Source organism: Scyliorhinus canicula, chromosome 8, assembly GCF_902713615.1.
Source record: "Scyliorhinus canicula chromosome 8, sScyCan1.1, whole genome shotgun sequence".
Taxonomy (NCBI): Eukaryota; Metazoa; Chordata; class Chondrichthyes; order Carcharhiniformes; family Scyliorhinidae; genus Scyliorhinus; species Scyliorhinus canicula.
In genome coordinates this window covers 166128473-166152698 of record NC_052153.1, presented here as the reverse complement: position 1 = coordinate 166152698, position 24226 = coordinate 166128473, and the positions used below count along the sequence as shown (strand labels likewise).

At 46.8% G+C, this 24226-nt stretch overlaps 1 protein-coding gene across 1 annotated transcript in view; it reads right to left on the bottom strand.

The window, feature by feature from the left end:
* The window catches only part of LOC119970665 (ufm1-specific protease 2-like), a 102736-nt gene that overhangs the window by 21791 nt on the left and 56719 nt on the right, over nt 1-24226 (bottom strand). Inside the window, exon 9 of the mRNA XM_038805650.1 lies at nt 13106-13227. Within this exon, the coding sequence (XP_038661578.1) occupies nt 13106-13227 (122 nt within the window). The remainder of the gene's footprint in view (nt 1-13105; nt 13228-24226) is intronic.

Below are 24226 nucleotides of genomic sequence, written 5' to 3'. Positions count from 1 at the left end.
TTTCGAGATATGTAGAGGAAACTGGAGCACCCGGAAGAAACCCGCACAGACAGGGGTCCTGCCACGCATGTCGTGCAGCCTCCTCGGCCCCATGACCTGCCCATCCTCGCCCTCTCCCATACCCTCCTCATCAGAAGAGGCCTGACGTCATCCTCCTTCTCCAGCACATCGCCCCACTGCACATGATGGTGTGGAGGACACAGCAGGTCGCCTCTCAGTGCCATACTGGTCCAGGCGTCTGAACCGCATCTTCAGGATCCTGAAGCACTGCTCGATCATGCCCCTGGTCGCTGCATGGGTATCGTTGTAGCGGGTCCGCGTCGGTCTGTGGCCTTAGGAGAGATGTCATCAGCCACGAACGCAGTGTATAACCCATCAGCCATCACCCATCAGCCAAGCCCCCAGTTGGGGGCGCGCCACAAAGAGATCAGGAATCGCCAAGTGTGCCAGGATGAAGGAGTTGTGCACACTGCCTGTGTATCGGGCGCAGACGTGCATGATGGGCAGCTCATGGCCACAAACAAGCTGCACATTCATCGAGTGGAACCACTTTTGGTTTGTGTAGAGCGGCCTGTCAGCTGCAGGTGTTCGTAGGGCGACAGAGCATCCCGGCAACCAACTCTTGACCCGGGGCATCTCAACGATGGTGGCGAACCCCACTGCCCTGGCATCCTAGTGGGCTCGGTCCGAAGTGGATGACGTGACAGCATGGATGCACCTGTGCACCGAGGTCTGAGAGATCTAGACAGGTCCCCACTCTGCACCTGGAAGGACCCTATGGCATAAATGTTCAGGGTGACTGTCACCATGGCAGCCACCGAGAGCGGATGTCCTCCCCCATTCCCCTTCAGGGTCAGGTGCACCAGTTGAGTAGCTGGCTCTCCATCCTCACCGGCTACCTCCTGTTCTGCTGCTCCACGCTCCGCTGCTGCAGGTTGCTGCTCCTCGAGCAGCTCCAGCTCATATAGCCGCAGGGCATCCCCCCCCAGGGCTGCGGCAACTAGGTGGAAGGCCACCATTGCTTGCTTAATTCCAATATCCATTGTCTGAAAGGCCGACATGCTAGCATGGTGCATACCCCAATGCTCAACCGGGTCCAATGGTCTACACCAGGAGTTCTCAACCCTTTTTAACCCATGGGCCCCTTTTCCTCTTAATTTTTTTTGTGGACCCCCATAGCCATTCCACAGGAAAAAAAGCTTCTTATATGCGTGGTAAACTAATCCTTATATTTTGTCCGATGACTAAAGTCCATCTACCTTACCGTGAGGGTTGGAAACGGATTAGTGGTATTTTCGTACGTTGCCAAACTTATTCTAATATGAAAAGTAATGAAAAAAACTTTTTACTAAATTGAATTAAATTACTCTAAAAATAACCAATTCATATCAAATATACACAGTTTCTAGTGATTACTGTGTTAAATCATTCATTAAACTTGTCAAGGAGAAACGATGGGTGATTTTAACCTCTGTTTGTTCTAGGTAACTTTAAATTTACGACACTGTCAAATGTAAAGTTTTTTTCTTCTACTTGATTGCCATAAACAATTCATAGCTACATGAATATTTCTACTTTTAGTATTTTAATATGGCGTAGATTACTGTAAAAATTAAATTCTCAGTAATAACAATTGTTCTGAAGTAGAATTGCTCTATGGACCACTAAACTATCACCGTGGACCTGGACCCCCAATTCGGTATTTTTTTTTGTGTGGACCCCCAGTAATGTTACATGGACCCCCAGGGTCCATGTGGACCCCGGTTGAGAACCACTGGTCTACACGGTGCCCCAGCTAGCACTGCGGACTCTGCCCTTGTATGTCCATTCCCCCCCCCCCCCCCGCCACAAGCACAAATTAACCTCCCCATCAGGAATTAAGCCCATTGGAGGCGGAGAATCGCGGAGGCCCCAGAGAATACTAATGATATGCCAACGGTGTTTACGCCTGCTGGAATGCATTGATGCCATTGTTGAGGCGATTTTGGCATCAGATCTGATTCTCCGCCCAATTGCATTTCCTGATTCCGGCATTAGCCGATGGAGAAACCCACCCAAAAGCTTTGGTCTAGAGTAGGTTTTAATATTAAAGTCACCATATTCTCAGATGACCATAGGCTGCTTTCCCCTTTGAGGGGAGAGTTGACTGGTGGTAATTTAACCTGAGGATCATCACACCTCAGGTGAGGGGCAAGGTTGAGAAGGTGGGTCTTCATGAATAACCTGTGTTATAGGTGCTAATAGCAGAATAAAGGTCAGCATCATCAGAAAGTAAACTAGCATGATTTGTTAATAGCCAAGAGGCTGAAAGCAAAAACATGAGAACAAAATAGAGGACAGAGTTCATGGTCTGAAGTTGTTGAACTTGATGTTGAGTCCAGAAGGCTTTAAAGTCCCTAATCGGAAAATGAGGTCCTGTTCCTCCAGCTTGAGCTGGGATTCACTCCAACAATGTAGCAAGCTGAGGACAGAAATGTGAGCATGAGAGCAAGTAACAAATTAAAATGGCAAGCAATAGGAGAGTTACGGTTATCCTTGCGGAGTGATTCAAAGTGTTCTACAAAGCGCTTGCTATTTGTGTTGTACATTAATGATTTGGACTTAAGTAAATGGGGTATGATCAATAAGTTCACAGATGGCATGAAAATGGAAGAGTGGTAAATGGTGATGAGGATAGCTGTAAACTGCAGGAGGATATCACTGGGCTGGTTAGCTGGGCAGAATAGTGGCAACTGGAATTCAACCTGGAAAAGTGTGAGGTAATGCAATTGGGGAGAGCTAACAAGGCAAAGGATTGCACTATGAATTGTAGTACCCTGGAAAGTATTGAAGATCAGAGGGATATTAGTGTGCATAACCACAGATCCTGCAAGGCAGGTAGATAACGTGGTTAAGAGGGCAGATGGGATACTTGCCTTTATTAGCCGAGGCAAACAGGTGTAACTTGGCCAATCGCTGCCACTCATCTGTAAATAGTGCACACTGCAGATTTAGCGTGCTGGTGGTGGAGAGAGTGAGCGTTTAAGGTGGGGTGGGTGCCTGATAAGTAGGTATTTTTGACCTGGATGGTGTCAAGCTTCAATAGAATACAAGAGCAAGGAGGCCATGCTGAACTGTATAAAATGCTAGTGAGGCAACAACTGAGTACTACATGCAGTTCTGGTCAGTACATTATAGGAAATATGTGACTGCACTAGAGAGGGTGCAGAGGAGATTTACTTGGAATGGTGCCTGAGCTGGAGGGTCTGAAGTACAAAGAAAGATTGATAAAGCTGGGGTTGCTTTCCTTGGAGCAGCGACGACCGAGAGGGAACCTGACAGAGGTGTGTACGATTATGAGGGGCATAGATACAGTGGATAGGAAGACACTTTTTGCATTAGTAAAGGAGTCAATAACCAGAGGGGCATTGAATGAAGATAATAGGTAGATGGCTAAGAGGAGAGTTAAGGGCGGAATGGTAGTACATTGGTTAGCACTGTTACATCATAAGAACATAAGACCTAGGAGGAGGAGTAGGCCACCTGGCCCCTTGAGCCTGCTCCGCCATTCAATGAGATCATGGCTGATCTTTTGTGGACTCAGCTCCACTTTCCAGCCCGAACACCATAACCCTGAATGCCTTTATTCTTCAAAAAACTATCTATCTTTATCTTCAAAACATTTAATGAAGGAGCCTCAACTGCTTAACTGGGCAAGAAATTCCATAGATTCACAATCCTTTGGGTGAAGAAGTTCCTCCTAAACTCAGTCCTAAATCTACTTCCCCTTATTTTGAGGTTATGCCCCCTAGTTTTGCTTTCACTCGCCAGTGGAAACAACCTGCCTGTATCTATCTTATCTATTCCCTTCATAATTTTATATGTTTCTATCAGATCCCCCCTCATCCTTCTAAATTCCAACGAGTACAGTCCCAGTCTACTCAACCTCTCCTCGTAATCCAACCCCTTCAGCTCTGGGATTAACCTAGTGAATCTCCTCTGCACACCCTTCAGTGCCAGTACGTCCTTTCTCAGGTAAGGAGACCAAAACTGAACACAATACTCCAGGTGTGGCCTCACTAACACCTTATGCAATTGCAGCATAACCTCCCTAGTCTTAAATTCCATACCTCTAGCAATGAAGGACAAAACATTTGTCTTCTTAATCACCTGTTGCACATGTAAACCAACTTTTTGCGACTCATGCACTAGCACACCCAGGTCTCTCTGCACAGCAGCATGTTTTAATATTTTATAATTTAAATAATAATCTCTTTTGCTGTTATTCCTACCAAAATGGATAATCTCACATTTGTCAATGTTGAATTCCATCTGCCAGACCCTAGCCCATTCACTTAACCTATCCAAATCCCTCTGCAGACTTCCAGTATCCTCTGCACTTCTTGCTTTACCACTCATCTTAGTGTCATCTGCAAACTTGGACACATTGCCCTTGGTCCCCAACTCCAAATCATCTATGTAAATTGTGAACAATTGTGGGCCCAACACTGATCCCCGAGGGACACCACTAGCTACTGATTGCCAACCAGAGAAACACCCATTAATCCCCACTATTACATTCCTGTGGAGATGCAGGCGTTGGAGTGGGGTGAGCACAGTAAGAAGTCTTACAACACCAGGTTAAAGTCCAACAGGTTAGGTTCGAAACACTAGCTTTCGCAGCACTGCTCCTTCCTCAGGTGAATAAAGAGGTGGGTTCCTGGATATGTTAATGGAACCCACCTCTTCATTCACCCAAGGAGCAGTGCTCCGAAAGCTGGTGATTCGAAAAAATCTGTTGGACTTTAACCTGGTGCTGTAAGATTGTAAGACTTCTAACTGTTACATTCCTGACTTGGCCCACTGTCTGTGCGGAGTCTGCATGTTCTCCCTGTGTCTGTGAGGGTTTCCTCCCACAAGTCCCGAAAGATGTGCTTCTTAGGTGAATTGGACATTCTGATTTCATTCTCAGTGTACCCGAACTGACGCCCGAGTGTGGCGACTAGGGGATTTCATAGTAACTTAATTGAAGTGTTAATATAAGCCTATTCGTCACACTAATAAAGATTATTATTAGATTATTAGAAGATATTTAGTGCACACTGCAGACGTAGTGTGCAAGATACATTTTGTATCTTGTGTTGCCCTATTATGTATTTTCTTTTTATTTTATTTTATTTGATCTGTTTGAGCTGCCCCAGAGGGTGGTGAGAGTTGGAATTCACTGCCTGAAAGGGTGATTGAGTCAGAAACACTCATAACATTTAAGAAAACTTTTGATAGTCACTTGCACTGCCGTAAGCTCCAGAGCTATGGGCCAAGCACCAGAAAATAGAATTAGTGCAATCAGGGGCGGGATTCTCCGACCCCCCGCTGAGTCGGAGAATCGCCGGGGGCCAGTGTGAATCCCGCCCCCGTTGTCTCCCGAAGTCTCCGGCACAAGAGATTCGGCGGGGGCGGGAATCGCACCGCGCCTGTCGATGGGGCCCCCCGGCGATTCTCCGGCCCGCGATGGGCCGAAGTCCTGCCGTTGTCATGCTGGCCCCGGGGAGTGCCCCTACAGTGGCGTGGCCCACGATTGGGGCCCACTGATCGGCAGACGGGCCTGTGCCGTGGGGGCACTCTTTTCCTTCTGCGTTCGCCATAGTCTTCACGATGGCGGACACGGAAGTGACCCCTTCTCCTGCGCATGCGCGGGGATGACGTTAGCAGCCGCTGACGCTCCGGCGCAGGCGCGGACTTCCACCTGCCGCAAAATCCCTTCAGCCCCGGCTGGCGTGGCGCCAAAGGCCTTTCCCGCCGGCCGATGGGGCGCCAACCACTCCGGCGCGGGCCTAACCCTTCAAGGTTAGGGCTTGGCCCCTAAAGGTGCGGAGGTCCGCACCTTTGGGGCGGCCTGACGCCGGAGTGGTTCACGCCACTCCATCCCGCCGGGACCCCCCACCCCGCCGGGTAGGGGAGAATCCTGGCCCAGATTTTTATTGCTCCATGTGGACATGATGGGTAAATGGGCACCTTCTTCAAAGAAATGGCCTCCTTCTGTGCTGTAAACATCTGTGAAACCTGGAATGAGTGTTTAGTGCCTTTCATGGGGAAGTGAGAAATGGTAAAAAGGCAGGTGCAATACCTTTTTTGACTACATGGAAAGTTGTCATGGGAAGGGAATGAAGTGTTAGGATGATAGAGGAGTGGACAAGGGTGTCACAGAAGGAGCCATCCCTTCGGAATGCTGACAGGAGATGTGAGGGGAAGATGTGTTTTGTGACGGCATCATGCTGGAGCTGACAGAAATTGTAAAGGATAATCCTTTGAAGATGAAGGCTGGTGGGGTGGAATGTGAGGACACAAGGAACAATCATGGTTCTGGATGGGAGGAGAAGGGGTGACAGCGAGGTTGGACATGGTTGAGGGCTGTCATACACAATTGCGGGGGGTTATCCTCGGCTGAGGAAATGGAAGACATGTCAGAAATGCCGTTGTGGAAGGTAACATCAACATGGCTAGTTATTGCAGCTCATTTGTAAGTAGTGCACACTGCAGATGTAGTGTGCTGGTGGTGGAGAAAGTGAATGTTTAAGGTCTTAGAAGGGGTGGGTGCCTGTTAACTAGGCATTTTTGACCTGAACAGTGTCAAGCTTCAAGTGTTGTTGCAGCTGCACTCATCCAAGCAATTGGTGAGTTTTTTTTTCACACTCTACACTTGTACCGTACAGATTGTGATAAGGCTTTGGGGAGCCAGGAGGTGAGTCATCCACTGCAGAATAACAAGATATATATTTACAAGCCCCTGATCTGCTCTAAGTTATCACAGTATTTGAGGCTGATGGCGGAGCTAGTTATGTTCCTCGTTAGTATACATGAATGCATGCACACACACACCCCTCCCCTACAAATGATATTGATGCTAATACCATTGAATGTCATGGGGAGGTGGTTCTTTTTTGGAGATAGTCATTGCCTGACACTTGTGTGGTGTGAATGCTACTTGCCACCTAAAAGCTCAAAACAGTCCCGGTCTTGGTTCATGGGGCACCACCTGGCAAAACGCAAATTGTGTAGCTTCTTGGTTAATATGTGCTATTGATAGCACTGTCGATGACATCTTAAATCGCTTTGAGGATTGAAAGTCGGCTAATACAGAGGTGGAGGATGGAGGATGGGGGGGGGGGGAAGAGAAGGGGTAGAGTGGGTTAGGATGGAGGAGGAATCTTGTAAGGGGTCTAGTTTGAGGGCTATGGTGATGGCAGCGTTGCCAATCGCTCCGAGTAGGTATTCAGGGAGCCCAGTGGTGCAGTCCACGGTAAAGATATGGGGCTGGGATTCTCTGAAATCCCCGCCAAGTGCTAACGCATGGCGGCATCAACGGGCCACCAGGCCCAGTGATTCTGCAGCCAAAAGGCGGCCCTGCACTGCTGGTGCGGGTCCGCGCATGCGCGCGACAGCCATCTGGGCACCGGCGCATGGTGGCCGTTTCCGCACCGGCGCCGAGCAACATGGCGGAGCCCTACTGCAGGCCGCGCGGAAGGAGGTAGGCCCCCTCCAGATCGCGGGCGCCCGGTGATCGGTACCCCCAGAGTCTGATCCCCCCCCACCACAAGGACGGCCACCGTGGCCGCGGTCCGAGCTCCCGCGGGGGTGGTACCAGGTTGGAACCACGGCGGTGGGACTCAGCGGAACTTGGCGGAAATTCGGCTGGTCAACAGCGGAGAATCGCCGCGGAGGCCTCTTTCAGCAGCCCTTGACTGGCGTCGCGTCGACCTCGCGGGTGCGATCGGTGCCGTTTCTCCGGTCACTGGAGAATCACGTCCCGGCGTTGGAGCGGCGTGGCGGGAATTTCCCGCGTCACCACCGAATTCTCTGACCCAGCGCGGGCTCAGAGAAACCGGGCCATGGAATCAGCTAAGGAGGCATTTTAGGATGCAAGGGATGTCGGTGCTAATGCCACTGTGCGAGCATCATGGGTTTGAGCCGGAGAGGATGGAGTGTATACAGGAGGTGGAGGGAAGTGGGGCTGGTCACGGTAAGGGATTTGTATTTGGAGGAAGTTTCGCCAGTCTGAAGGAGCTAAGGGAGAGGGTAGAGCAGCTGAGGGCGAGTGAGTTCAGATATTTGCAGGTTAGGGACTTTGCGCGAAAGGTCTGGAGGGGGTTCTCCTGGGAGCCGGGATACACTCTGCTGGAGCGCCTGCTGCTTCCGGGTGTGAAATGGAAGGGAAGATTTGTGGATACATACAAGTGGCTGGGGGAGCAGGGAGGCGAGCGGGTGCTGAAGATCAAGGAGAAATGGGAAGCGGAGTTGGGAGGGGAGATCAATTGGGGAGTATGGAATGAGGCATTGCGAAGGGTAAATGGGACCTCCTCTTGTGCAAGGATGAGCGTGATTCAGTTTAAGGTGGTGCACAGGGTGCATATGACTCAGGCGAGAATGATTGGGTACTTTCAGGGGGTAGCAGATGAGTGTGAGAGGTGTGGGCGGGTGCCAGCAAATCACGCGCATATGTTTCGGGGTTGCAAAAAATTTGGAAGATTTGGGGCGGGAGTGTTTGCTCTCTGAGCCAGGGTAGTGGAGGGGGAGGTGGACCCGGACTCTTTGGCAGCGATATTTGGGGTTTCAGAGAAGCAGGAGCTCATGAAGAGGAGGAAGGCGATGTCGTGGCCTTCGTCTCTCTGATTGCACGGCGGAAAATTTTGCTGGAGTGGCGGTCGGCATCACCACCGGAGGTAGCGGGATGGCTGGGTGACCTGTACGACTTCCTGTGGTTAGATAAGGTAAAGTAGGAGTTAAGAGGCTCAGCAGGGGAGTTTGAGAAAAAGTGGGGAATGTTTGTGACTGTGTTTGAGGAGCTGTTCGTCGCCAGGGGGGTGACAAAAGGGAAAAATCTGCACAGACTGTATCGTTGATTGCTGGGAAGTAAATTTTCCAGGCTGTTTATTTGCTGTAACCTGCTTTGATACATGTTTGTAATAAAATGCATTTTTAAAAATCGAAAGTAGACTGATGGGACGCGAATTAGCCAAATTGGATTTCTCCTGCTTTTTGTGGAAGGAAAATACCTGGGAAAATATCTGTGTTGTAGCTGTACTGGAACAACTTGGCTAGAGGTATTGCTGCATCTGAAACACAGGTCTTCCAAGTGGAGATGTTATTGACGCTCATAGTTTTTGTCATATGCAGTGCACTCAGCTGATTCTTGATATTACATGGAGTGAACCAAATTGGTTGAAGATTCATTTCAGTGATGTTGGGAAAGAGCAGGAGGAGGTGAAGATGGAATTACCGATCTGGCATTTCTGCTTGAAAATGGTTGTGAACATTTCAGCATTGTAAGAAAATAATGGTTTAAAATCACACTTTGCAGAGGAAGCAAACCACATAACCAAATTCCGTAGCCTTTACACGTCTGTTTAACGTCAAATGTAATTGTTTAAGAACTTTTATCCTTGGTTTAAGTGAACCAATATTATGGCTGGGATGTTTGCTAGAGTCTCTCAGGAGGATTTAAACTAGTGTGGCGGGGGTGGGAGGGGGGAAACCAGAGCGTGAGCTTAGAAGGTGTAATAAGTGAAGGGGAAATAGAGAACAAAAATAAGAGAACAACAACATCATCCTGTCTGCTCAAGCAGAGTGGTCTGTTGTTTTTGTTTCAATGCCAGAAGTATAGCAGGTTAAGCAGATGAACTTAGAACACTGATTAGTACTTGGAACTATGATGTTGCGGCTGTCACAGAAATGTGGTTAAAGGAAGGGCAGGATTATCAGATGAACGTTTGGAGAATATAGATGCTTCAGGAGAGATAGAGGGGGATGTAAATGGAGTGGGCGAGTAGCATTACTGGTTAAGGAAAATATTATCGCCGTACTGCGGGAGGACACCTCAGAGGGCTCATACAATGCGGCAATTTGGGTAGAGCTCAGGAACAGGAAGGAAGCAATCACAATGTTGGGGGTTTTATTATAGGCCCCACAACTGCCAGCAAGAGATAGCGGACAGATAGGTAGAGAGATTTTGGATAGGTGCAAAGGGTTGCTGTGGTAGACGATTTTAATTTCCCTGATATTGGCTGGGACTCACATAGCGCTAGGGGCTCGGAAGGGGCAGAGTTCGTAAGGTGTGTCCAGGAAGGATTCTTGATGCAATATGTAAAAAGTCCAACTAGGGAAGGAGCAGTACTGGACTTGGTATTGGGGAATGAGCCTTGTCAGGTGGTTGGGGCTTCAGTAGGGGAACATTTAGGGAGAATTGGCACAATTCCCAATGTTTTAGGGTACTTTTGGACGGGGATGAGGGTAAACCTCGTGTTAAGGTGCTAAACTGGGGAAAGGCAAATTACGATAACATTGGACATGAATTGAAGAATTTGGATGGGGCGCGGCAGTTGGAGGGTAAATCAACATCGGACATATGGGAGTCTTTCACGTGACAGTTGATTCGGATTTAGGAAAGTCACATTCCTGAGAGAACGAAGGATAAGTGTGGGAAGTTTAGGGAGCCTTGGATAACGAGGGATATTGTGAACCTCGTCAACAAGACAAAGGAGGTTTTTGTACAGTCTAGAGGGATGGGGACAGTCGAAACCCTTGAGGAGTATAAAGAAAGTAGGAAGGTACTTAAACGGGAAATTAGGAGGGCTAGGATGGGCAATGAAAAGTCCTTGACAATTAGGATTAAGGCAAATCCCAAAGCATTTTACTCATGTGTAAAAAGCAAGAGGGTGGCCAGGGAAAGGATAGGATGACTTAAGAACAGTTGGGGGAATCTGTGTGTTGAGCCAGAGGAAATGAACAAGGGACTAAATGGGTACTTTGCATCAGTTTTCACCAAAGAAAAGGACATTGTGGAAGATGATTCTTGGGTAAGGTGGTGGATAGTCTGGGTCATGTTGACATAAAAAGGTGTATTGGGTGTTTTAAAAGACGTTAAGGTAGATACGTCCACTGGGCCTGTTGGGATTTAACCCAGAATACTGAGGGAAGCAAGGGAGGAAATTTCTGGCGCATTAACTGACATCTTTGTACCCTCATTGGCTACAGGCGAGGTCCCAGAAGACTGCAGAATAGCTGTTACCGCTGTTTAAGAAAGGTAGCAGTGATAACTACTAATTGGGCAGCACGGTAGCATAGTGGTTAGCACAAATGCTTCACAGCTCCAGGGTCCCAGGTTCGAATCCCGGCTTGGGTCACTGTCTGTGTGGAGTCTGCACGTTCTCCCCGTGTGTGCGTGGGTTTCCTCCGGGTGCTCCGGTTTCCTCCCACAGTCCAAAGATGTGCAGGTTAGGTGAATTGCCCAGGTTAAATTGCCCTCAGGGTCCAAATTGCCCTTAGTGTTAGGTGGGGTTACTGGGTTATGGGGATAGGGTGGAGGTATGGGCTTGGGTAGGGTGCTCATTTCAAGAGCCGGTGCAGACTTGATAGGCCGAATGGCCTCCTTCTGCACTGTAAATTCTATGAAAATAACCAGGAAACTAAAGGCCGGTGAGCCTCACGCCGGTAGTAGGTAAATTATTAGAGAGAATTCTTAGGACAGTATTTATACTCATTTGGAAACAAATGGACTCATTAGCGATAGACAGCTTGGTTTTGTGAAGGAAAGGTCAGGCCTCACTAACTTGATCGACTTTTTTTGAGGAGATGACAAAGATGATTGATGAGGGGAGGGCAGTGGATGTTGTTTACATGGACTTCAGTAAAGCCTGTCTGCATCAACGATCAACGAAGCCGAGATGGAGATGGTTAACAGCTTCAAATTCCTAGCAGTGCACATCACCAAAAATCTGTCCTGGTCTACCCAAGTTGCGCTACCACCAAGAAAGTACAACAGCGCCTATATAGCATGGTGATTAGCATAAATGCTTCACAGCTCCAGGGTCCCAGGTTCGATTCCCAGCTGGGTCACTGTCTGTGCGGAGTCTGCACGTCCTCCCCGTGTGTGCGTGGGTTTCCTCCGGGTGCTCCGGTTTCCTCCCACAGTCCAACGATGTGCGGATTAGGTGGATTGGCCATGCTAAATTGCCCGTAGTGTCCTAAAAAGTAAGGTTAAGGGGGGGGTTGTTGGGTTACGGGTATAGGGTGGATACGTGGGTTTGAGTAGGGTGATCATGGCTCGGCACAACATCGAGGGCCGAAGGGCCTGTTCTGTGCTGTACTGTTCTATGTTCCGCATGTCCACACTGACTCTTACCAACCTTTACAGATGCACCATAGAAAGCATCCTATCTGGCTGCGTCACAGCCTGGTATGGCAACTACTCGGCCCAAGACTGCAAGGAACTTCAGAGAAACGTGAACACAGCCCAGTCCATCACATGAACCTGCATCCCATCCATTGACTCTATCTACACCTCCGGCAGCCTGGGGAAAGCGGGCAGCATAATCAAAGACCCCTCCCACCCGGCTTACTCACTCTTCCCTAGGGCAGCGCTTCCAATTACAAGACAAGTCCCCATATGTTAGCAAGGTGGATTTTGCAGAGTTGAATGGGCTGGGTGTGTCTTTGTTGTCTTCTGTGCCTAGCCCGATAGTGAGTGGTCCAACTGGATTTATTCTTATTATAGTTCTCAGTGGTGATTTGATAAAATGGAGTGGCTTACTTAGTGGGCAGTTACGAGTCAACCACATTTCAGTGGTTCAGGAGTCACATATGGGCCAGAATGGGAAAGGATGTAGTTTATCTTCCCTAAAATTCATCAGTGAACCGGATGAGCTTTTATAACAATCCAATAATTTCATGGTTAAATTACTGGTGCTAGCTTTTTTGTTCCAAAATTATTGTCTCAGTGATGAGACTTGATCTCACGTTTAGATCATTAGTCTGGGCCTCTTACTCAGCAACATAATCTCAACACCACCATATCTTGACTTTCTCACAAAGGCTTAGATCAAATACAGAGGTGCAATTGTGATCACTGGAGAGAGTTCAAAAAGAACTGTAAGAATATCCACCAATTATAAAGTCAACCAGGTATGACATTAGATTAAAGAAACTAAATTTAATCCACAAAGGATATCCCAATGCTGTTCATAAAATATTAAATGGTATCAATATATTACTTTAAAGCAAGTCTGGTAAGTAGGATTCAACTTTGTGAAAAATAAGTTTTGAGATCATTTTACTTCTATGTTTTCCTTACCGGATGCTGATGATCTTTGATGTAATTCCCAACAAATTTAATACTGACCGGATCTCAAAAGATCCAATCCATTCTGCTGATCCAATAATACTGGGACCTTTATCTCCAGCAGTTACCAACATCTGAAAATGTAAAATGTAAACCGTTTCCCAAGTAGAAATTCTTGAACAAGATATTTTTTTTAAAAGCAGAAAATGCACAGCCTTGCTTACAGTTTCAACATGATTAAGACAAAGAAGGACTTATAAACCAAATTATGCTCTATAATATTAATAATTGAAATCAAAGCACTGATTTCTTCAGTTAATCATGAGAGCTGGTTTTGGATATCAATGCTGTTTTTGTTTTGTTGATCCAATAAAAGCAACAAAAAACAACTGGCAACTTGGTCTTCATTTCCTCCATAAAAAGCTTCATTTACCTCAATGCAAGACTGAGCCAGTTCAAAGATGTGATGACATCCGATGAATTTGGAATATGCCACATTACAGGAAACAAGAGCAGTTAACTTATTACCCAAGAGTAATGAATAAATAATTCCAAAAGACAGTGCTGGTTAGGTTGCTACCACTGGATACTTGAAGATTTTAAAATGGTAAAAAAATCTGCCAATCAAATCTTCATTCATCTTATGTTTTACTTGCACTAATAAGTTATGCTGAATATAAGTGCTGAAAAATTAGCACTTTGTTTTGCACTTATTAGGGCAGACACAAGAATGCCAAATTTCGAAAGGAGCAATAATTTATACTGCATGAGAAAAAGATGTGGATTTGGACTCTGACTGGTCGAAGTATTGCCATGGAGAATGCACCAGAGAACTATTGCCTCTCCTATGCATTTGTTTAACTCAAAACATGCACAATGCCTGGCCAGATACCGGTGTATGACTAGATGTACCTTCTAGCAAGCATAACTACATTGCAAGCCTGACTGATAATATTAAATCGGTTGCTAGTGTAATTCTTAGCACATTCAGGAGTGTTCAGCAAATGCTGTCCAATCACTTCTACTGTTAGGCAATATGTTCTGAGTTTTGCGAACAGGGGCTTTTGAGTACAGTCAGTACTCTGCCTATTTCAAACAGCTGAAGGTATCCATGGCCTACACACTTGGCACTTCACCAGCACTGACATTTATATACCATATTACTCATTTATGTGGTAGGCAGGTCTTTTTGGCTTGATGGCAGTAACTTATTAGTGGAAAATACTTCTCATATGAACTGGCTAGCTTCACCTTTTGTTCAAATTTTTAGATACTGTACCTTTCCAAGGTAATTTAAGGTAGACTGGACATTTCTCAGGATTGAAGGTTGTGGTCTTAGGCTCTTTCGTGAGTATGCATGACACACGGTATGCAATAGTCTGATCAGGTAGCCATTATCGAGCAGGATATTTGGGAGTCAAATATGCACCGTGGGCAAATGGCTCAAGCCCTATTTACAAGAATGCTCAGAAAGCCAATCTTATAGCGTGCAGAATCCCAGAGCATATATTAATCAGTGAAGGTAGGCTGTGGTAGAGAATTCAGTGACAGATTTCTCAACTAGCATGCCGAGGAAAGGGAACTTGATAGATGAGCTTCATTTCAAAGGTGAATTTGAGCGCGGGATAGAACGCATTGGAAATTCTTACATGCAGCTGCAGATCCAAATATAGCAAATGCAACATATCCAGTGTTGAAAAACATGCAATTGAGATAGTGGATGCATTGGTGGCTATTGTACAAAATTCTATAGATTCAGGAAGGGCTCCTGCAGATTGGAGGGTAGTGAATGTAAGCCCCCTATTTAAGAGAGAGAGAGAAAAAATGGGAAACTACAGATCTGTTAGCCAGACATCAGTAGTGGGAAAAATGCTCACGGCTATTATAAAGGATATGATAACTGGACATGGAGAAAGTAATGGTAGGGTTTTGGCATGGTCAACATGACCATATGAAAGGGAAATCATGTTTGACAACATGTTGGAATTTTCTGAGGATGTAATAAGCAGAAGTGATAAGGAGGAACCAGTGGATGTGGTGTATCTGGGTTTTCAAAAGGCTTTCAATAAGGTCCAAAACAAGAAGTTAGTAAACAAAATTAAAGGGTCGGTGTAACATCAGTCCAGGGTGCTGGGACTGTGTCGGCGCTATCAGCGGGTCACTAACTGCCTGCTGAGTGCTCATTCACACCCATTGCCTGCACGCGGTGTGCCTGGGGGTTGCACCCTTCACCCCGTGCCCTCTTAATGATCCTCGACTTGTGCTCTACCGCTGCGCTTAAGTGTGTCCCCAGGATGCACTTTAGAGGTGGAAGCAGCCTGCTGCCTACCGCTTCCCGTGGCCTTCGATGCCCCTGGTGGGCATCCTCTGGGGGCCTGAGGGCCCCGGCCCACTTGCTGGCAGCACGCACCCTGCCGTCAGGACAGCTAGATCGAGCCCCAGCTGCCCCTGCATCATCTAGCTCTGCCAGCCCTGATGGCTCCCCAATGTCTGCAGCATGGTGTCAACGCACTCTGCAATGCTCCTCAGTGACTGGGACATTCTCTGGAGTGCCCCGGCAATACCCACCTGCGACTGGAACTTCCTCTGCAGCACCTCATCTATGCCCACCTGCAACTGGGACATGTTCCGCAGCATCGGCTATGCTCACCTGAGACGGGGACACCTCATCCAGCAACCGGGACGTGCTCTGGTGTGCCTCGGCAATGCCCACCTGAGGCCAGGACACGCTCCGTAGTGCCTCACCAAGGCCCAGCTGGGACTGGGACAAGCCCCCCAGTGACTGGACATGCTGACGAGACACTCAGCCATGGCTGTCACTGACTGAACCATGCCTTGACACCTCAACTCATGTTGCTGGCATTGTGCACCAGGCTCTCCACTGCAGTCGCTACCCTAGCAGTGTTGGCCCGTAGCCTCTGGGACTCCGCCAGTCGACTGTAGAACTGCTGGAATGTCGCTGACATCCCCTACTGAATATCACGGCCGCATCCTATCACCTGCATCAGCTCGGGGTAAACCTGTTCCAAGAGGCTGTGTCTGACTGGGACTCAGATGGGTCCTGGGATCAAGCAGATCTTCGCTTGTTGCCTCACCTAAGCATTCCTGCCTCCACCTGATGCGCATCAGCAACTGTGTGGTGCTCATCAGAATGTGCCCCAGAAACCTCCACTGCTGTCACCCACCAAGGCGTCTGTCTCTGCGCTGGTGGAGTGGTGGGGATGACAGCTGTGCCGCGAATACGTTGGTCTCCTCGGAGCACCCCTTTGAGGTGATCTCATGGGAGACCGGGGGGGGAAACCACCCGGTTGAGGATCCTGCGGGAGAATGGACATGTGGCCAGTGGGAGGGATGGGTCATTCTGCATGGCATCAACAACAGGTCATCTGGATGGGGGACGGTGGATCCTCACCTCTGCGCTGTACGCCAATATCTACATTGGTGACAGATCTGTCCTCGGCCACCCCCGCGACCTCCAGAGCCTGTTCCACATAGGGGATGAGGACTCTGATGCCTGCATCACGCTGCTCATCTGGGCCCTCTCACGTCTGTTGTTGGCCAACATCTCCTGCAGGGACACAGAGAGTGCATCGTGAGCTGCACTTGTCGGTCATCGTGTGAGGGTGGGGTTTTGATGATGGTGGGAGGGGAGCGGTAGGGGAGAGATATAAGAACATAAGAACATAAGAACTAGGAGCAGGAGTAGGCCATCTGGCCCCTCGAGCCTGCTCCGCCATTCAATTAGATCATGGCTGATCTTTTGTGAACTCAGCTCCACTTTCCGGCCCGAACACCATAACCCTTAATCCCTTTATTCTTCAAAAAACTATCTATCTTTACCTTAAAAACATGTAATGAAGGAGCCTCAACTGCTTCACTGGGCAAGGAATTCCATAGATTCACAACCCTTTGGGTGAAGAAGTTCCTCCTAAACTCAGTCCTAAATCTACTTCCCCTTATTTTGAGGCTATGTCCCCTAGTTCTGCTGTCACCCGCCAGTGGAAACAACCTGCCCGCATCTATCCTATCTATTCCCTTCATAATTTTAAATGTTTCTATAAGATCCCCCCTCATCCTTCTAAATTCCAACGAGTACAGTCCCAGTCTACTCAACCTCTCCTCATAATCCAATCCCTTCAGCTCTGGGATTAACCTAGTGAATCTCCTCTGCACACCCTCCAGCGCCAGTACGTCCTTTCTCAAGTGAGGAGACCAAAACTGAACACAATACTCCAGGTGTGGCCGCACTAACACCTTATACAATTGCAACATAACCTCCCTAGTCTTAAAACTCCATCCCTCTAGCAATGAAGGACAAAATTCCATTTGCCTTCTAAATCACCTGTTGCACTTGTAAACCAACCTTCTGTGACTCATGCACTAGCACACCCAAGTCTCTCTGAACAGCGGCATGCTTTAATATTTTATTGTTTAAATAATAATCCCGTTTGCTGTTATTCCTACCAAAATGGATAACCTCACATTTGTCAACATTGTATTCCATCTGCCAGACCCGAGCCCATTCACTTAACCTATCCAAATCCCTCTGCAGACTTCCAGTATCCTCTGCACTTTTCGCTTTACCACTCACCTTAGTGTCATCTGCAAACTTGGACACATTGCCCTTGGTCCCCAACTCCAAATCATCAATGTAAATTGTGAACAATTGTGGGCCCAACACGGATCCCTGAGGGACACCACTAGCTACTGATTGCCAACCAGAGAAACACCCATTTATCCCAACTCTTTGCTTTCTATTAATTAACCAATCCTCTATCCATGCTACTACTTTACCCTTAATGCCATGCATCTTTATTTTATGCAGCAACCTTTTGTGTGGCACCTTGTCAAAGGCTTTCTGGAAATCCAGATATACCACATCCATCGGCTCCCCGTTATCTACTGCACTGGTAATGTCCTCAAAAAATTCCACTAAATTAGTTAGGCATGACCTGCCTTTTACGAACCCATGCTGCGTCTGCCCAATGGGACAATTTCTATCAAGATGCCTCGCTATTTCTTCCTTGATGATAGATTCCAGCATCTTCCCTATTACCGAAGTTAAGCTCACTGGCCTATAATTTCCTGCTTTCTGCCTACCTCCTTTTTTAAACAGTGGCGTCACGTTTGCTAATTTCCAATCCACCGGGACCACCCCAGAGTCTAGTGAATTTCGGTAAATTATCACTAGTGCATCTGCAATTTCCCTAGCCATCTCTTTTAGCACTCTGGGATGCATTCCATCAGGGCCAGGAGACTTGTCTACCTTTAGCCCCATTAGCTTGCCCATCACTCCCTCCTTAGTGATAACAAGCCTCTCAAGAGGCTACCTGTCATAGCCTCATTTCTATCAGTCGCTGGCATGTTATTTGTGTCTTCCACTGTGAAGACCGACCCAAAAAACCTGTTCAGTTCCTCAGCCATTTCCTCATTTCCCATTATTAAAACTCCCTTATCATCCTCTAAAGGACCAATATTTACCTTAGCCACTCTTTTTTTGTCTTATATATTTGTAAAAACTTTTACTGTCTGTTTTTATATTCTGAGCAAGTTTACTCTCATATGGTGAATGGGGAGGAGATGGGGATTATTGGGGGGGGGGGGAACTGGCAGCACCGCTGGACATGGATGGACTGGGGAATGGAACAGTGTTGGGCAGACGTGGCGCCAGGCGCACATGGAGGGGTGGGGTGCCAAGGGGCCGGTGTCAACCCACCCGTGCGACCCTGTGGAAGTCATTGATCTTCTTACGGCACTGGGTTCCAGTCTTCCTGGTGATGCTCCTCGAGCTGATGGCTGCTGCCACTTCCTCCCAGGCAGCACTAGCTGCCCCCCAATATTCCCCATCTCTTCCCCATCCACCATATCTCTCCCCTAACGCTCCGCCCTCCCACCACTATCAAAGCCCCACCCCCCGTACCAGCCTCCCCAGACAGGCGCCGGAATGTGGCGACTAGGGGCTTTTCACAGTAACTTCATTTGAAGCCTACTCGTGACAATAAGCGATTTTCATTTTCATTTCAGAGGCTGACCCTCCGAGACCCTCAGGGGAATAGAGCAGCCCATCTGATTTCAACCGCATCAAAACGTCTGGCCTGGTCGGCATCCCCGAATCGTGGTGTTGGTCTCCTCGGTGATATGACTTAGAGCTGTGTGGGGTTGGCTGTGCTGGAGCGGTTTAAGTGCTGCGCTCCCTTGTTAGCAGGGGGCTGGCGAGTAAATCAGCTGGCGGGACAGTCATTGTGGCGTGAAGCCCATGGGGTCTCGTTAAGTGGACGAATTAATGTTTCATTCTGGTGATTGCCTAGCCAGGCCGAGTGTCGGGAAGCTCGTGCAGTTCTCGCTCGCTGTCATACTTAGAAACTTTTCTATTAAATCAAAAAATCTGCTTTCAAGAAGTGGTTAGATACAGCACTTGGGTGAAAGGGATCTAAGGATATTGGGGGAAGGCGGGATCAGGCTATAGAGTTTGATGGTCAGCCATGAACATAATGAATGGTGGAATAGATTTAGAAGGCTGAATGGCCTCCTCCTGCTCCTATTTTCCATGTTTCTACGTAATATAAATTTAGCTTTTTATGTGCTTGTAGAAGCTTTATTGCCTGTTCTTATATTTCCTGTTAGTTTTCTCTCATACTCCAATTTCTCCCTCTTTAGTATTTTAAGTCATCCCTTGCTTGTCTCTAAAATGGTCCTAATCTTTATTTTTCGATTTGAAATCACCCTCGACTTCCTTAGCTAGTCATGGAGTATGCATCCTTTTGATGGGAGTCTTTCTTCCTCAATAGAATACATCTTTGAGAGTTACGGGAATACCTCTTTAATTGTCTGCAACAGATTCTCTATCATCTTCCTTTTTAACCTATTTACTCTGCCCACTTTAGCCAACTCTGTCTTCATGTACCCATTGTAATTGCCTTTATTGAAGTATAAGACACAAGTTATTGATTCATATTTTTCACTCTCAAACTTAATATAAAATTCCATCATGATCACTCTTGCCTAATGATCCTTTACTATGAAATATTTAATCAATCCTGTCTTATCACGCATTACCAAGTCCAAGATTGCCTATTCCCCGATAGGTTCCTGAAAACATTATTCTAAGAAACTATCCCGACAACACTCCATGAACTCATTCTCCAAGCTACCTTGCCAATTCGATTTGTCTAATCGATATGAAGATTAAAGTCACTGGATTATTGCAGCGCCTTTCTTGGAAACTCCTATTATTTGTTGTTATACTTTGTCTTACTGTGTGGGTACTTAGGAGCTGATAAACTATTACTGTTGGGGAGGTTTTAAACTAATGTGGCAGGGGGATAGGAACCAGATTAGGAAATTAGAGGTCAGTAAAGAGGCAGCAACTAAAGCCAGTAAGGTACTAGATAATAAACTCAATGTGACTAAGGGGAAGAGTAGACAGGGAAGAGATGATGAACGCAAAGGGACAGGTGGTCTGAGGTGCATTTGTTTTAATGCAAGAAGTGTAGCAGGTAAGGCAGATGAATTTAGGGCTTGGATTAGTAGCTGGGAATATGATGCTATTGGTATTACTGAGACTTGGTTGAGGGAAGGGCAGGACTGGCAACTGAATATCCCAGGGTATAGATGCTCCAGGAGGGATAGAGAGGGAGGTAGAAGGGGTGGAGGAGTTGCATTACTAGTCAGAGATTATATCACAGCTGTGATTAAGGAGGGCACTATGGAGGATTTGAGCACTGAGGCAATATGGGTAGAGCTAAGAAATAGGAAGGGTGCAGTAACATTGTTGGGACTTTACTACAGGCCTCTCAAAAGCAAGCATGAAGTAGAGGTACAAATATGCAGACAGATTATAGAAAAATGTAGGAGCAATAGGGTGGTTGTGATGGGAGATTTTAACTTCCCCAACATTGAATGGGACTCGTGTAGTGTTGGAGGAGTAGATGGAGCAGAGTTTGTAAGGAGCATCCAGGAGAGTTTTTTACAGCAGTATGTAAATAGTCCAACTCGGGAAGGGGCCATACTGGACCTGGTATTGGGGAATGATCCCGGCCAGGTGGTTGAAGTTTCAGTCGGTGATTACTTTGGGAATAGCGATCACAGTTCCGTAAGTTTTAGAATACTCATGGACAAAGACGAGAGTGGTCCTAAAGGAAGAATGATAAATTGGGGAAAGGCAGAGTATAACAAAATTCGGCAGGAGCTAGGGAATGTGGACTGGGAGCAGCTGTTTAATGGTAAATCCACATTTGAAATGTGGGAGTCTTCTAAGGAAAGGTTGATTAGAGTGCAGGACAGAAATGTCCCTGTGAAAATGAGGGATAGAAATGGCAAGATTAGGGAACCATGGAATTGTGAGACTAGCTAAAATGAAAAAGGAAGCATACATAAGATTGAGGCAACTCAAAACTGATGAAGCTTTGGAGGAATATCGGGAAAGTAGGACGAATCTCAAACGCGCAATAAAGAGGGCTAAAAGGGGTCATGAAATATCTTTGGCTAACAGGGTTAAGGAAAATCCCAAAGCCTTTTATTCGTATATAAGGAGCAAGATGGTAACTAAAGAAAGGATTGGCCCACTCAAAGACAAAAGAGGGAATTTATGCGTGGAGTCAGAGGAAATGGGTGAGATTCTTTGCATCGGTATTCACCAAGGAGAGGGACATGACAGATGTTGAGGCTAGGGATGGATGTTTAAATACTCTAGGTCAAGTCGTCATATGGAAGGGGGAGGTTTTGGGTATTCTAAAAGACATTAAGGTAGACAAGTCCCCAGGACCGGATGGGATCTATCCCAGGTTACTGAGGGAAGCGAGGGTCGAAATAGCTGGGGCCTTAACAGATATCTTTGCAGCATCCTTGAGCACGGGTGAGGTCCCGGAGGACTGGAGAATTGCTAATGTTGTCCCTTTGTTTAAGAAGGGTAGCAGGGATAATCCAGGGAATTATAGACCTGTGAGCTTGACGTCAGTAGTAGGCAAACTGTTGGAGAAGATACTGAGGGATAGGATCTATTCACATCGGGAAGAAAATAGACTTATCAGAGATAGGCAGCATGGTTTTGTGCAGGGAAGGTCTTACAAACCTAATAGAATTCTTTGAGGAAGTGACAAAGTTAATTGATGAGGGAAGGGCTGTAGATGTCATATACATGGACTTCAGTAAGGCGTTTGATAAAGTTTCCCATGGCAGGTTGGTGGAAAAAGTGAAGTCGAATGGGGTTCAGGGTGTACTAGCTAGATGGATAAAGAACTGGCTGGGTAACAGGAGACCGAGAGTAGTGGTGGAAGGGAGTGTCTCAAAATGGAGAAGGGTGACTAGTGGTGTTCCACAGGGATCCGTGCTCAGACCACTGTTGTTTGTGAAATACATAAATGATCTGGAGGAAGGTATAGGTGGTCTGATTAGCAAGTTTGCAGATGATAGTAAGATTGGTGGAGTTGCAGATAGCGAGGCGGGCTGTCAGAGAATACAGCAAAATATAGATAGATTGGGGAATTGGGCAGAGAAATGGCAGATGGAGTTCAATCCAGGCAAATGCGAGGTGATGCATTTTGAAAGATCTAATTCAAGAGCGGACTATATGGTCAATGGAAGTGTCCTGGGGAAAATTGATGTACAGAGAGATCTGGGAGTTCAGGTCCACTGTACCCTGAAGGTGGCAACGCAGGTTGATAGAGTGGTCAAGAAGGCATACAGCATGCTTGCCTTCATCGGACGGGGTATTGAGTACAAGAGTCGGCAGGTCATGTTACAGTTGTATAGGACTTTGGTTAGGCCACATTTGGAATACTGCGTGCAGTTCTGGTCGCCACATTACCAGAAGGATGTGGATGCTTTAGAGAGGGTGCAGTGGAGGTTCACCAGGATGTTGCCTGGTATGGAGGGTGCTAGCTATGAAGAAAGGTTGAGTAGATTAGGATTTTTTTCGTTGGAAAGACGGAGATTGAGGGGGGACCTGATTGAGGTCTACAAAATTATGAGAGGTATGGACAGGGTGGATAGCAACAAGCTTTTTCCAAGATTGGGGGTGTCAATTCAAGGGGTCACGATTTCAAGGTGAGAGGGGGAAAGTTTAAGGCAGATGTGCGTGGAAAGTTTTTTACGCAGAGGGTGGTGGGTACCTGGAACGCTTTGCCAGCGGAGGTGGTGGAGGCGGGCACGATAGCATAATTTAAGATGCATCTAGACAGATATATGAACTGGCGGGGAACAGAGGGAAGTAGACCTTGGAAAATAGGGGACAGGTTTAGATAAAGGATCTGGATCGGCGCAGGCTGGGTGGGCCGAAGGGCCTGTTCCTGTGCTGTAATTTTCTTTGTTCTACTCACCAATGGTTTCTTTTGTTTTCTATTCCTTATTTCCACTTAAACCGATTTTGGGTCTTGATCTTCTAACCGAGAATATTTCTCATTATCCATCGTTTTCATCCTTTATTAACAAATCTAAACCACCATCTTTTCATTTCTTCCAGGCGTTCTGACACGTCAAAATATCTTGAATATTCAGGTCTCAGTCTTGGCCACCTTACAACCATGTTCTTGTAATGGCTATCCTATCATACTCATTTATTTCTATTGTGCTACCAATTCATCCATCTTGCTTCAAATGCTGTAAGTATTCAGATAAAGACCCTTTAATTCTATCTTTTCACCTTTGCCAACTCTGACTTTATTTGATGGCATAATCTTAAGCTTGTATGCTCTGCCCCTACCTGTCACACCCAATACACTCATTGTTAACCTGCAATACTGCCTTGTTCTCTCTCTTCAGCTTTCAATATCTCCCCTTGCATGAACTCTACACTATTTAGTTTAAAGCCCTTTCCACAGCCCTAATTATACAACTCTCTAGGGCATTGCTCCCAGTATGGTTAAGCTGAAGGGTTCCTGAATGGTACAGCTCCCTCTTCCACATGTGTCAAAACCTATATGTCCCACACCAGTCTTTGAGCTACGTATTCGACTCGCTCCCCTTAGTTACCCTATGCCAATTTTCTCATGGCTCATGTAGCGATTCGGAGATTATCTTTTTAATTCTACACTTTAATTTAGCACCTAGCTGCTCATACTCTCTCAGCAAAACCTCTTTCTTAGTTCTAAGTAATTGGTATCTACATGTTAAGAGACAATTTGGGCACTTAACACA